The sequence below is a fragment of the Dipodomys ordii genome, unplaced genomic scaffold, assembly GCF_000151885.1.
Source record: "Dipodomys ordii isolate 6190 unplaced genomic scaffold, Dord_2.0 Scaffold183, whole genome shotgun sequence".
NCBI lineage: Eukaryota > Metazoa > Chordata > Mammalia > Rodentia > Heteromyidae > Dipodomys > Dipodomys ordii.
Window position 1 is genome coordinate 516,861 of NW_012267399.1, and position 12,806 is coordinate 529,666.

The 12,806-nt window shown below is 48.2% G+C and overlaps 1 protein-coding gene across 1 annotated transcript in view; it reads right to left on the reverse strand.

The window, feature by feature from the left end:
• Nucleotides 1-12,806, reverse strand: part of Otog (otogelin) — a 64,375-nt gene that overhangs the window by 41,723 nt on the left and 9,846 nt on the right. Inside the window, exons 12-23 of the mRNA XM_013034118.1 lie at nt 12,632-12,760; nt 11,660-11,768; nt 11,365-11,411; nt 10,788-10,933; nt 9,322-9,454; nt 8,309-8,486; nt 6,691-6,815; nt 5,361-5,573; nt 4,002-4,194; nt 2,539-2,613; nt 2,264-2,307; nt 823-976 (exon numbers count right to left, since the gene is read on the reverse strand). Coding sequence (XP_012889572.1) covers nt 823-976; nt 2,264-2,307; nt 2,539-2,613; nt 4,002-4,194; nt 5,361-5,573; nt 6,691-6,815; nt 8,309-8,486; nt 9,322-9,454; nt 10,788-10,933; nt 11,365-11,411; nt 11,660-11,768; nt 12,632-12,760 — 1,546 coding nt within the window. The remainder of the gene's footprint in view (nt 1-822; nt 977-2,263; nt 2,308-2,538; nt 2,614-4,001; nt 4,195-5,360; nt 5,574-6,690; nt 6,816-8,308; nt 8,487-9,321; nt 9,455-10,787; nt 10,934-11,364; nt 11,412-11,659; nt 11,769-12,631; nt 12,761-12,806) is intronic.

Here is a 12,806-nt window from a genome sequence, read left to right on the forward strand (position 1 = left end):
TGCTAGCGCTCTTCCACTTGAGCCATAGCACCACTTCCAGCATTTTTTTCTGCTTATGTGGTACTGAGGAATCGAACCCACAGCCTCATGCATGCAAGGCAGGCGCTCTACCACTGAGCCACCTTCCCAGCCCTAGAGTAGCATTTATAAAATACATCTGGGATTCAAATGAGTGAAGACAATGCTGTCTGTTCACATAAGAGTGCTTACTTTGCCATTTCACAGAAAGAAGAATGGAGACTCACTCAAAATCCACAAAACCTAGCTCCTGGAACTCTTATATGACTTTAATGGCAACATTTCAGGAGACTAGAAGAAAGAATATTCGTACTGGGTGAGGCTTTCTGTTTGAAGTATTTAAGGGATATCAGCTCTCCACCTGAGGACTCTGCTCAGAATTGTCCAGATGAAGAGGCTGAGAGCTGAAACCTGAGTTTCTTCTGGCCTGGTCTTCAACCCATCAGATCACTTGGGTGAACATACCAGACCTTCAACTCAACATTTCTACTTTGGGAACATACTTGATCCCCTTGTTGAGGTGAGCACCATCACTCACATTTCAAAGATGAAAACATAGTCTCAGAGAAGATATGTGCCTCCCTCATCCAAAGCCACACTTTCAACAAGAAGCACAGCCAGACAGAACCCATCTCTGGCTACACCCTCAGGCGCCTGCTCTTTCTGAAGCTCCTCCTGGGCATCATGGCTGCCCTGGGCCAGCACCACCCTGCCAGGTGGTATGAGGCTGTTCCCACCCCTCCCCTAGGGTCCCTGGTTCTACCAGACTCCACGCAGGTGAAAGAAGGAAACATAGGTCCATACCCCTGGGGACAGGCGCAGCCTGACAGGCAGGGGTTGCGGGCTGACACGCTCAAGTTCAGCAGCTGCTGCTCACACGTCCGCTCCCTGCTCAGCTCTGGGTCTGTGTGCAGGTCACTGCAGTTCACAAAGACCTGGCCTGCTGGGCAAGCCACAGCTGGAAGGAAAGAAGTAGGTGCTGTAACCTCTGGGCTTGGAATGGACTCCTACTTCAGTGGGGACTCAGGAGGCCTAGGGCCCTGCAGCTGGAGGAGGCAGGGAGAGAATGGGTATTGCATGGGTTTCTACATACCCATGGCAGAGGGAGAGTTGGATGTGTATGGTCACATTACACAACAACTGCTACCATCAGGAACAGGTCCGCCATACCAGTTGCTGCCCCAGGCACTTCCCATGCATTATCTTATTTAGTCTTATTTGATCACCCTGTATGGTGTTATTATCCCTACCCACGTGATGGGATGAAGTCACTTCTGCTTCGAAAGACAGTATAGACTGACAGGAAAGGCCCCAGGAGGACCAGGAGAGGAGCCAAGCACCATAGCAAAATGGACAAAGCACTTTGAACATCATGGAGCCAATTTCCTGCCACCTTCGACATTAAGCTACTCTTTCTCCATAAGCCTTCAGTAAAGTCTGCCAAATTCACACTTGGTGTGAATTTTGTTTATGCTTTGGAGGGTGAGGGGGCACAGGGGAATCAGTAAATGTCCAGGCTCGGATGGAAGATAGAAAGGAATAGTTAAATCCCAAAGAAACAGAAATCCAACACAAGAAATTAGAAAACAAAACAAAACAACAACTTTGAAGAATCTACCTAAAACATGAATAGTATGTAGGAATCTGGGTTATCTTCAAGAGAGGAAGACCTAGAGGGGTGGAATGAGATACTCAACGCTGCACAATTCATGTCAATAAAGATTTGAACCCAACTGAGTCTCAAGGCCCTGCCCTTCCCCACCTGCCTCATAATTATTCTCCCATCCCCTCTGCACTAACTTGATCCTTAGGAGGCTCCTCTACCCCAGGAGGCCCGCCCTGAGGGCCCCAGTTCACATGCCCTACCTCCTTACCCCAAGTAGACTGACATACCACTGTTTCATCTACCCTGTCTCTGTGACCCCCAAATTTGGCACTATGCAGGGCCAGGCCAACCTTGGTGGATTCTTGACAGCTCAGACCAAGGAAATCCAAGACTCAAGGGAGGATATGAAAATGTACAGATACCTCAGGAGTGTCTAGTGGGGGCTGAGGATGCCAGCCTCCAAGATGGATCCTTTGCCAAGAAGGCAGAAACACAGAAGGCCCAAGGTAGGAAAATCTAGAGTAAGGAAATCTGGGGTAGGTTCATCCTACTCTAATAAGCACCCCAGCTTTCCACTATCCTCTCCATAACTCCGCTATCATGAGGGCGAGAGAGTCCCCACCGTCCAGTCCTCCTCACCTGGGACTCTGCTGTCACAGCTCATGACACCATCTTTGCAGTGGCTGCAGAAAGACAAGGGCGTTGAAGTTAGCTGGCTTGGTCATTGTAAGACCCACACACCCAAGTCACTGCACTCATCACTCTAGGGTTCAGAAAGACACCCCCACTCAACTCACTGTCCCCCACTCCCTGTACAGAGGGGGAAGGAGAGTGTCACATGGTGGAAAGTTCTACTTGGCTGCAATGTCTTCAGTCAGCAGCAAGAACAACAGGCTCCTATCCTAGAAGCTCACCAATGGCCCAAAGATGGGAGGTCACTGTCCCCTGGAGGATAGTCCACTCCTTGAAAGTGGCAGGAACACTTGTTCCTACAAAACAAAAACAAAAATGCAAAGGAAGGTGAGAAGACATTGAGGCTGGAGTAGATACAACCAAGGACGAGGAACCTGCCTAAGCCAGCTGGAGGCAAGAAGACACATGGAATCGTTTGTAACATGTGACATGTTACCCATGGTACGGGTAAGCCAACTTGGTGTCAGGTGGGGCTGGGCATCTACCAAGATCAGATAAGGACAGCCCCACTATTTTCCATTCCCAAACAGGCTTCCCTTGGATGACAAATAGGAGAAGATAAGAGTGTGACTCTACTTCCTCAGTCCATGTCATACTGTGTGAGAAAACATTATGCTGATGTGGCATCCTGGTCATTCATACTCAGCATCTGTCCTGACCGGTCATTAAATATTGGTAGGAGACATCTGGCTAGCCCTTCACATACACTGCCTAAATGCTTCCTCAGAGATCCTGGGAGGTAGGGATTCTTAGGCTGTCTTCTTATTCTTCGACTCATGAGGTCAAAGGCCATGTCTTTTCATCCCACAATTCCCACAGTACCTGCTGCTTCTGGACACACACAGGCCTTAGAATAGAGCAAACCAAGGCACAAAGGGATTTCAGAACTCATCTACCCCGGTCCCACAAAGGCCTCATTTGTTGGCAACACCTAACCTCCAGGAGTGGATGTGGAGAGAGCATCTAGATCCTGAGGGAGGAGTCTGTGGTTTGGAAAGGCCTCTGAGTAATTCCTATTTTACTCTTCATGAGTTCCCTCTTCCCTTTGACCATTGGGAAACCAAGTAATTATTATAACACTTTACACATAGAGAAATGAACCTGGAAAGGCACTAAGAGCCTTACCAGTGTTCTAGGATATTTGAAGCCTTTCTCCACTACTTTCTACTTCTGTTCTCTGGCTACCTGGAGTATACATAGGCCCCAAGCTACTGATCTGCCTAGAACCTTGTCCTTTACTTAGATCTCTCTCAGATGTCACCTTAGCCAAGGGCTTTCTCCTGTGCTTACCTCATAGGTGTAATAGCCTAGGACTCTCTGGCCTCACTCTGCATTATATGTTTTATAGCTACAGTTTACACCTAGTCCTATATCTTTTTGTGTGTCTCTCTACCCTGAAGTGTGAGTTCTAAAAGGGCAGGACTCTGTCTTGGTCATTGCTGTATGTGAAGAACATACCAGAATGTAAATACATGTGAAAGAAGGGTAGCTGAGTGGAGAGAGAGTCCATCATGGCTGGGTGGGTGGTTCTGCCTGGTGAGAAAGCCAGCCTGAGTCAGTGACCTGCCAAGCCAGAGCTGAGGAGAGGCTTGGACAAGGGTCCAGGGCTACTAGAAGCCCAGTGTTGCTCTCAAGTGTTAGCTGCCCTGGAGACCTGACACAGAGGTCAAGTTAGCTCACTTACCTGGGGACACAAAGGTCCGCTTTCATGTCCAGATACATGTCTGGTGGGCAGGTGCATCCTTCCACACACTCGTCCCTATGAAAGCTGTCACCACCATCAACCCTACAGGGTTCAGGACTGGCCAGATCCTGGCAGGTTTGTCCACATGGGGCCACACAAGGGCTGTACTCCTTGGTGGCCTCACAGGACAGTGCTGCAGGGAAAAGAGGGATTGGGTTTTGTCTTTTTCATCACCATAATTGTATGAAGTGAGGTTATGATCCTAATGAAACATGAGAACCAAAGAAGTTAAGTTACTTGCCCAAGTTCAAGATCCAGGCTAAGCTTTGTACCCAGGTCTTACTCCAGAGCCCTATTTATTGCCTCTTACAATGTAAAGTAGGCTCCAACTACCTATTCATGTTCAGGCTGCAAAACCGCCAGGATTTTCTTTTCCTTATAGAGTATTGCTTTTTGGTGGTAACACAGGGGGAGGTCCCCATCTTCATAGGACTCTGAAGAGCAATTGTATGCCCTCTAGAAGTCTCTCAAGCTTTGCTCCAAGACTCGGGGCTGCCCTCTGCTTATCTGGCCACCGTCTTACTTCCCAGAGGTCTCCCACTAGGTTAGGAACTACATACCCACTGAGGCAGTCATGATCAGTTGTTCTGAACTCAGGCTGAGCATCAAAGCCACCGGAGGGGAACTTTTAAAACATGCTTATGTCCAGACCCCACAGCAGGATGTGCTGTTTTGGATATGTGCCTATCTGGATGTGACCCAGATATGTGCACTTTTTTTTTAAACTTCTAATGTGCCATCAGGGGTGAGAACCACTGGTTCTGTCTAATCACCTCTGGAGAAACTCTAGCTTGGAGATGGATGGGGACTTTTACAAGGCCTTGGAACAACAGTTCACCTGCAAGGCTGGAGTAGAGCCAAGATCTCTTGACTCCCAGTACATTGCATTTTTTTTTTTTGCTTATTTGCTAAAACCTCACAATGAGTTGGATCTGTTCTGAGCTAAGAGATGACTAAACCATGGGGAACAGCATAGCATAGGGGTGGAGTAGGATGGGCAGGGGCGCCTCGTACCTATTAAGCCAAACCCCAGGGCCTCAGAGTCAGTGCTCTTGAGAAAGCTCATTCTGCAGCCATGAGAAAGTGGCTCTGACCACGACAGTGGCAGTGGAGATGGTAAGAAATGGGTGGATCTGGACTGGTGATGGGGACAGGGGTCACTGGCAGAGATGGAGAGCACAGGAGAAACAGATCAGGTTGGGGGAGAGCGAAGAGTCTAAAGAGGTAAGGGACACCCCTGTCTGGAAGCCAGGCTCCTGCTGCCCACCTGCTATGGGTGTACAGGAATGGGGCACTTACCACATGCTGGCAGGTGAGCACGGAAGTCCACTGGGAGCCCGTGGCGCTGGCATAGGCGGGCATAGTGGGCCAGCGTGGCACACAGGCAAGGCTGCCCACAGCGGCAGGCATCCCGACGGCACTGCTCGAAGTAGGGCACAGGACTCAGGTAGGCGGAGCAGGGCGCAAACAGCTCCCCTGTGAGTACACTGCAGGACTGCAGTGCGTAAGAGGCTGGGCACAGGGAAATAGGAGCCAGTGGGCCTGACTTGCCAGGATTCAGTGTCTCCCCCCACCTTTCTCTTTCTCTCTCAGTCCCTCTCACCTTCCTTCTTTCTCTCCCTCCTTCCTTTTTTTCTTCTTCCTATCCCCCTCTCTCCCTCATTCCTTCTCTCTTCCCCTTTCTCTCCCCTTCCCAAAAGGATTCTCTGTGTGTGGCATGTGGTGTGCGTGTGCGTGTGCGTGTGTGTGTGTGTGTGTGTGTGTGTGTGTGTGTGTGCAGTAGGCAGGTACCTCAGTGTGCACTGGCTGAGAATGTGTGGGTACACTTCGCTCTGGGTATAAATAAATGGCTGGCTGTGGGCATTGTGTACGGAAGTGTGTGTGTGTGTGTGTGTGTGTGCGTGTGTGCACAGGCATTTATGGAAGGATTCCGCCTCATGACAGGAACCTATCTAGCAGAGAGATATACAAAATAACGAAAATTCATATGCTCTTGTGGCTTACGTTCTGGTCAGAGGAGACACTCAGTATAAACAATCCCTACAGCAAGTTAGAAGGTGAAGGATCTAATGAATGAGAGAAAGTTCAGAGAGCAGCAAGCATGGGATAGGGGCAGAAGTGGCCTCTGCAATTCAAGCATTGTGGTCAGGAAGGCCTCAATTAGAAGGTGATTCTTGAGCAGAACAATTGCAAGAATGGAGAGGGTGAGACACATATCTATCTGTGAGAAGAGCACTGTGGGAAAAGCCACAGCAAATGCAAACCCCTGGCAGGAGTGCAGACCAGGTTGTGCAGGTAGAACAGCAGGGAGACCAGTGTGGTGGAAGCAGAATGGAAGGCAGAGGAAGCAGGAAGTGAGAGAAGAGGGAGAGCAGGAATTGGCCTGATGGGGCCACTTTGGGCCTACCTTGATAGGAACCAGTATAAAGGTACATGTTCAGGACAGTGGTAGAACCTGAAGCTTCCTGTCTCCCTGGCCCTCACCTCTCTCCTGCCCTCTCTGTAGCTTCTTCTCTTTTCTCTCCTGGGAATCTAGCCAGCATCCCCATACGTGAGTTCTCATCTCAACTCTCTCAAAGCAGTCCCGTGTCCATCCATCCCCCCTGCCTCCCCCTTTCGCCTGTCTCACCAGCTTGCAGGTGCATGTCACAGGGGTCCAGCAAGGAGCTGGGGGCCAAGGGGGAACAGGCAGATAGTGTTTTCCAAGAGTTGCCAAAGAGTTGTGGGGTGTTCTCAGGCACACCCACTGGGGACCTAGAGCCATGACAGAACTAGAGTCACATACTTGCCCATGTGGACCCTAGGACACATATAGCATCCACCCAGGCAAGCACATACCAGCATTTACACACGCAGACAGACATGGACTAAATAGAAACACATACTCAGGTACAAATGTACTCACCTAAAAATGTAACCCTCAGAGGCCCATATAAACTACTTGCACACACCCACAACACATGTACACACAGTAAATATACACTGAGCATGCAAATTGCCAAGGGTAGTCTATACAACCACCTTCAAACACATACAATTATACACTCATTTAAAGATGCACAAAGTTCAAAATGGGTTAGAACTGTACACTTTCAGCACCCTCCCCCACTCTTCATGGAGACATGGGGGCATGTTGAGAAGCACCAAGCCTCGCGGGGTTATGACGCTGTCCCCCTCCCCTTCCTCTGGCTCTCTTGGTAGGAAATGGTGACACATGGTCAGCAGAAGGACAAATATGCTTCCTAGACATGACCGGTCTTCAAGAGTCACCAACCCTGGGATGAGTGGTAAAGTGGAAAGAGCTGTCGTCTGCCTGTGGGCTAGGTTCTGCCTGCACCCACCAGGTTTGCATTACTGCTGTAGGGCAGTGAGGACACTCACGTTGCATATAGCAACACTCTCCCTAGAACTCACGCTTAAGAGGTAAAACAGCCATGCACTAAGCCAAGGTCTGCTTCCACCATTCTGGCCAGCTGCCCTGACATCATCCCAACAGGCAAGAAAACAAGAAAGGACAATGGTAAAGACAACAGAATGTATATTTGTAAATGTTCATCCAAGAGCTTTGAAATTTTCCTTGTCCAGGTAAGGGAGGAGGAGGAGGCTGTGCATGGACGTACTAGTTGTGGGACTTGAACTCGGGCCTGGGCACGGTCCCTGAGCTTCTGTGCTCAAGGCTAGTGATCTACCACATGAGCCACAGCTCTACTCCTGGATGTTTGGTGGTTAATTAAAGATAAGAGTTTCATGGACTTTTCCGTCTTCAAACTGTGATCCTCAGATCTCAGCCTCCTGAGTAGGTAGGATTACAGGTCTGAGCCACCAGTACCTGACTTGTCTTTGGTTTTTTTTGGGGGAGGGGCAAATCTGCAAGTTCTTATTTCTGCAAATTTCTTATTTCTGAGCAAAGGATTCCTCCTAGCTCTCCTTTTGTATTGCCCACCTGAAGTTTTGACTATAATTTCTAGCCCCATTATCACCAATTTGTCCCACTTTCTGAAAGGCTTGACTCCTGTCCCCTCCTCCGGGTCTCTCCACTCACTTAGCTCATGGGAAACTACTTCCTCAGACTATTCAGAGTCTCACAGGGTGTAAATTCAAAAGCATTCAAGCCCCTGGTAAGAAAGACATACTGATTGCTCTGGGACAGAAAGCACAGTAAGAGCCGGTAGGAGACACACGGGCTTCTGCATCTATGTCCCTAAGGTGCCAGCCTCCCCTTCTGTTGCCAGGGCGGGGGAACGTACAGGAAGTCGTCCTGTGTGTTGCCATTGAAGGTGCCACAGAGGCCCACGGTGTCCTCCACCCATCGCTGGTCTACCTGCAGGTAGAGCCGCAACCCTTCCCGGTCATAGAGCACCCGCACACCCACGTTGGTCCTCACCCGTAGGAACACAGAGGACAGCTTCCGGATCTCGAAAGCATCTGAGCACAGAACCAGAAATGGAATGTAAGGAGTTCGTCCAGTACAGCACAATCCAACATTACCACTATCACCAATCTGGCCCCCTACTACACCCAGCCTGAGAACACTGTGATGGTGAAATTGGGACCTAGCAGATAGCCAGAGCTGAGAAATAATCTTTCACCATCAAATACTGACAATTACAGCTTTCCTTTCCTTAAGGAAACGATCTGTTTCTTCCTCCAGCACAAGGAGAATTGTGAAAATCCTCATTGTTTTCACAATGTTCACAATACAACTATATAGTCAATGTGGCAAATTTCAAATTTAGATTCAAGTGTGACAAGTTTTACCTCCTTTTATACCCAATTCATCCCACTCTTGTCAATCACAAGTAGCTATTCCTTCTCTTCCTCTCTTCCTATGTCCCTCCTTCCCAGCTTCCTTCCTTCCTTCCTTCCTTTCTTTGTTCCTTATTTACCTCCTTTCTTCCTTCCCTCAGTGCTGAATTTTACATGTTAAAAGTTTTTCCTTTTCTGTTAAATATATTTCTATAACTTACTGGTAAGTCACTTGTGAAATCAGGATTCAGTAAAATAATAACTAGTATATATTGAAAACAACAGCCTTGTGTATGTGGTAATGACAGAAACTATCAAACCACCACTAGAGAGACCACTGTCATGTTGGGGTGGGGACAAAGACACATTTTATGAGTCTATATTTCTGAAACCTAGCCTGAGCTACCACTTCCATGGAATGTGAGTTCTAGCCCATGTAGTAGTTCCTTTGACCAGAGGAGCCAGAGGAAAGAGGCCTAAATAGCCAGCCCCCATAACTCTTAACTGTCCATACCGTCTGTGTAGGGTGGGGTGATCTTGTACTGGTCAAAAAGAAGGATGTCCCCTGCCTGGGTCAGGGTCACCTGCCTCCGAGGATCTTGGTGCAGAATGACTGACACTGACTGGACACAGGCTCCATCTTGATTCTGGAGAGAAAGGACCAGTTGGGCAGAATTAACCTGTCTGTCCCTGCTGGCCCTCCAGGGATACAGACCCAGCCTAGTTTGAGAGGTAGACTCCTCAGATTGAGAGACAGAGACCCAAAGCATAGCAAGGATCATCTAACCAAATGCTCTCATCCGGGAAGGAGATTAACAGACTTAGAATAACACTAATTAATACCATTGTTAGCTCTCATATTGTCTAAAGACACAGAGCAGAGATGGAAGCCGGAAGGCTCATTCTGACCTTGAAAATACACCATCTGACTGCAACTAGAATTTTAATTTCATCTTTCTATGAGAACCCTTCTATATGTCATATCTTGTACTCCACTGACAGGCAAAAATCACTGTCTGGACCTAAGGTCCTCCATCTCCGAAATGGATAGTACACTTGGATGCCTTCATACCTCTAATCACACATTCATTTCAACATTTCCTGAGGGCCTCCTGTGTGCCAGGTTTTGGACATGAATGATGGCCAAGATAGATATAGTATCTGAAGGAGATTACATATTCATGTAGTACACAGACATTATAAAATTGACTATAGTTGTAGATAGTGATACAAATAGTGGTGGATATTAAAAAGCATGTAAAGGAAGCAAAGTCTACAGAAAAATCAAAGGCCATCTTAAGGATGACCTTTGGTGTATAGTAGTTTTAAATCATAACAACACAAGCCTTAACATTACAATATTACTATGATGGTATAGCTACAGTAAATTTTGATGTGGAGTTACCATGTTTAGGTGCTATTATGATCTCTCCATACATATTCATTTGCTTAAACCTCACAGCACTTGGAGCTGGGAAGGTGGCTCAGTGGTAGAGCTCTTGCCTTGCATGCATGAGGCCCTGGGTTTGATTCCTCAGCACCACATAAGCAGAAAAAAGAAAAAGCCGGAAGAGGTGCTGTGGCTCAAGTGGTAGAGCGCTAGCCTTGAGCTGAAGAGCTGAGGGACAGCACCCAGGCCCAGAGTTCAGGCCCCACGACCGGACCCAAAAAAAAAAATCCTCACAGCACTTTGTCAATCAGAAAACCGAGGCACAAAAAGGTAGCATTTGAGGTGAAGTCTTTTAATATGAAAAGAATAATAAAGTAGATTTAGACCTACTATAGAGATTTATTTAAAGCACTAAGGCCCAGGAAATGAAAATAATTCTCAGTCAGCAGAGGGGCTAGAACAACTCTGCCCAGAAACAACAGGCAGTAGACAGCTAGGCCATGGAAAGACCTGGACCCTGCCCTAAATCTTAGTCCCTTCAGTGAGGTGGTTTGGGGCCTGGGGCTGCAGGGGGTTTGTCCCAGACTTACCAGACCACATGGGGCATTCTGCAGTGTCACTGTGAAGGTGCCCGAGGAACGGCTCTTGGCCAGGATGTACTGACATGTGGCAGGAAATGTGTACCGACGCCCATCAAAGGTTGTGAAGTGGATGTCACCAGTCACTGAGCATTCCGCTGCGGGACAGAGAAAGGTTACTGACCCATGGGAGCTGCCCACACTCACACTTTGTAGGCCCAAGCATGCTCAGGGTATAGAATCCTGTTATCTGGCATCTACAAGAAGGGGGAGATCTCCAGTTAAGGGAAGACCCTGTCCTCCCCAGAAACCTGTCTGAAATAGACACATCCCTCCTTGGGGCTTTTCTGAGACAAAGACTAGGCCCTGGACTTGGAGAATACTCTAAATACCCCAAGCTCAGAAAGGGCTTAAATATATAGGACACTGTGAAAAGCCCTCTTGTCAGGGGCTCATGTTGTCCCTTAAGCAGAGTGACTCTCAAAAGGAGGGCAGGCTTAGCCAAGGGAATTAAGTGTCCCCAGAAGGCCTAGCCTAGAACACCCTGAGTCTAACAGAAAAGAACAGAGTCCAAGGCCATCAGACGTACCTGGGCAAACAGCTGTGCTGCACACCCATTTGCCAGCAGAGCAGGTGCTAGAACACAGAGCCCATAGGAGTAAGAGTCACCACTCCAAGGCCTGGAGGCAGCAGGGCTCACATAAGTCCTGCCCCATCCCCCCATCTTCTCATCTCTATCATGGGTAGCCCCTCCCCTCTCTCCATGGGTCTAATAAATTTCCTTTGGACTTGAAGAGGCTGAGTTTGTGGCCCTGTGCCACTGGAGCTCCCAGATTCCACATAGGCAGCCATGGCAGAGTACCCCAAGTACTGAAGATACAGACCAGGCATTGCAGTCTTCCTTCACCACAGAGCCAGGCGGGTACAGCGCCCCATGGAACTCACAGGGACACTCAGCTGGTGCCACGCAGCTCCCATCTTCAAAGATCATCCCTAGAGTGACAGCAAAGGCCCGCTCAACTCATTTCACAAGTAATCTGTCACTTTCCTTATGCATGTTCTTTGGCCTCTGTCCATACTCTCAAACTGCTCAACGTGAACCTTTTCGGGCAGACCTTTGCTCCATGGACTGCTTCCAACTTGCAAACTACCTGATTTCTTCTCAACACCTCTCAAAAGTCAGTTGTGTCTAGATACCATCTCCAGCAGGAAGCCTCCTTGACCTCTCACCCCTCTCACCTCTCACCCATGAATTCCACTATCTCTTCTTGTCTGAGCACTTGAGCACCATTTGACTTCAGGTTGGGGTCAGATGTGTATCTGATCTCTGATTCTGACCTCTAAAGTCAACACCTGCAGCTTGAGAATTTTTTGTCTCAACCGTCCACCTAGCCAAGTGAATTTTACTTCAGCTAGGCTGCAAATGTATATGCTACAATAAAAACAGGACAAAGTAATTATATATGCGTAAATACTTAAGCAAAGATGTGTGCATACATGAATGAACGAGTGACTTGTCCTCTACTATACACCTTAGAAAGCTCGGTCCCTTGGGAAAGGAGCACAAACGTGTAATGCCAATATTCTTCTCATCATACAAAATAATACTTGTCAAAAAGAGCTCCAGGAAATGGAAACAAAAGGTTAAAAAAAAAAGCTCAGTACCAACAAACTCAAATACCCTGATGATGAATCAAACTTTCAAGAGGCCACAGTTCCACCTCCATTCTTGCCTTCATTCATTCACTTATTCCCACATTAGTTGTTCACTCTTTCCACCTTCAAACCCCCCATTCATGGTCATCTGTACCAGGCCATGATGTGGCTCCCGGATTCCCACTGCTACCCCTGCATACCGTTGGGACAGTAGCAGCCATCCACACAGGCGATCTCGCTGTCCACGCAGGACACCCGGGACTGGCAGGAGGCAGGGCAGCAGGCGATGCACTCATTGTAGGTAAAAGCCTTCTCTTTACAGTGCACAGCTTGGAGGAGGGAACCTGTGTTATGTTGATTCCTCTATGCCCCACC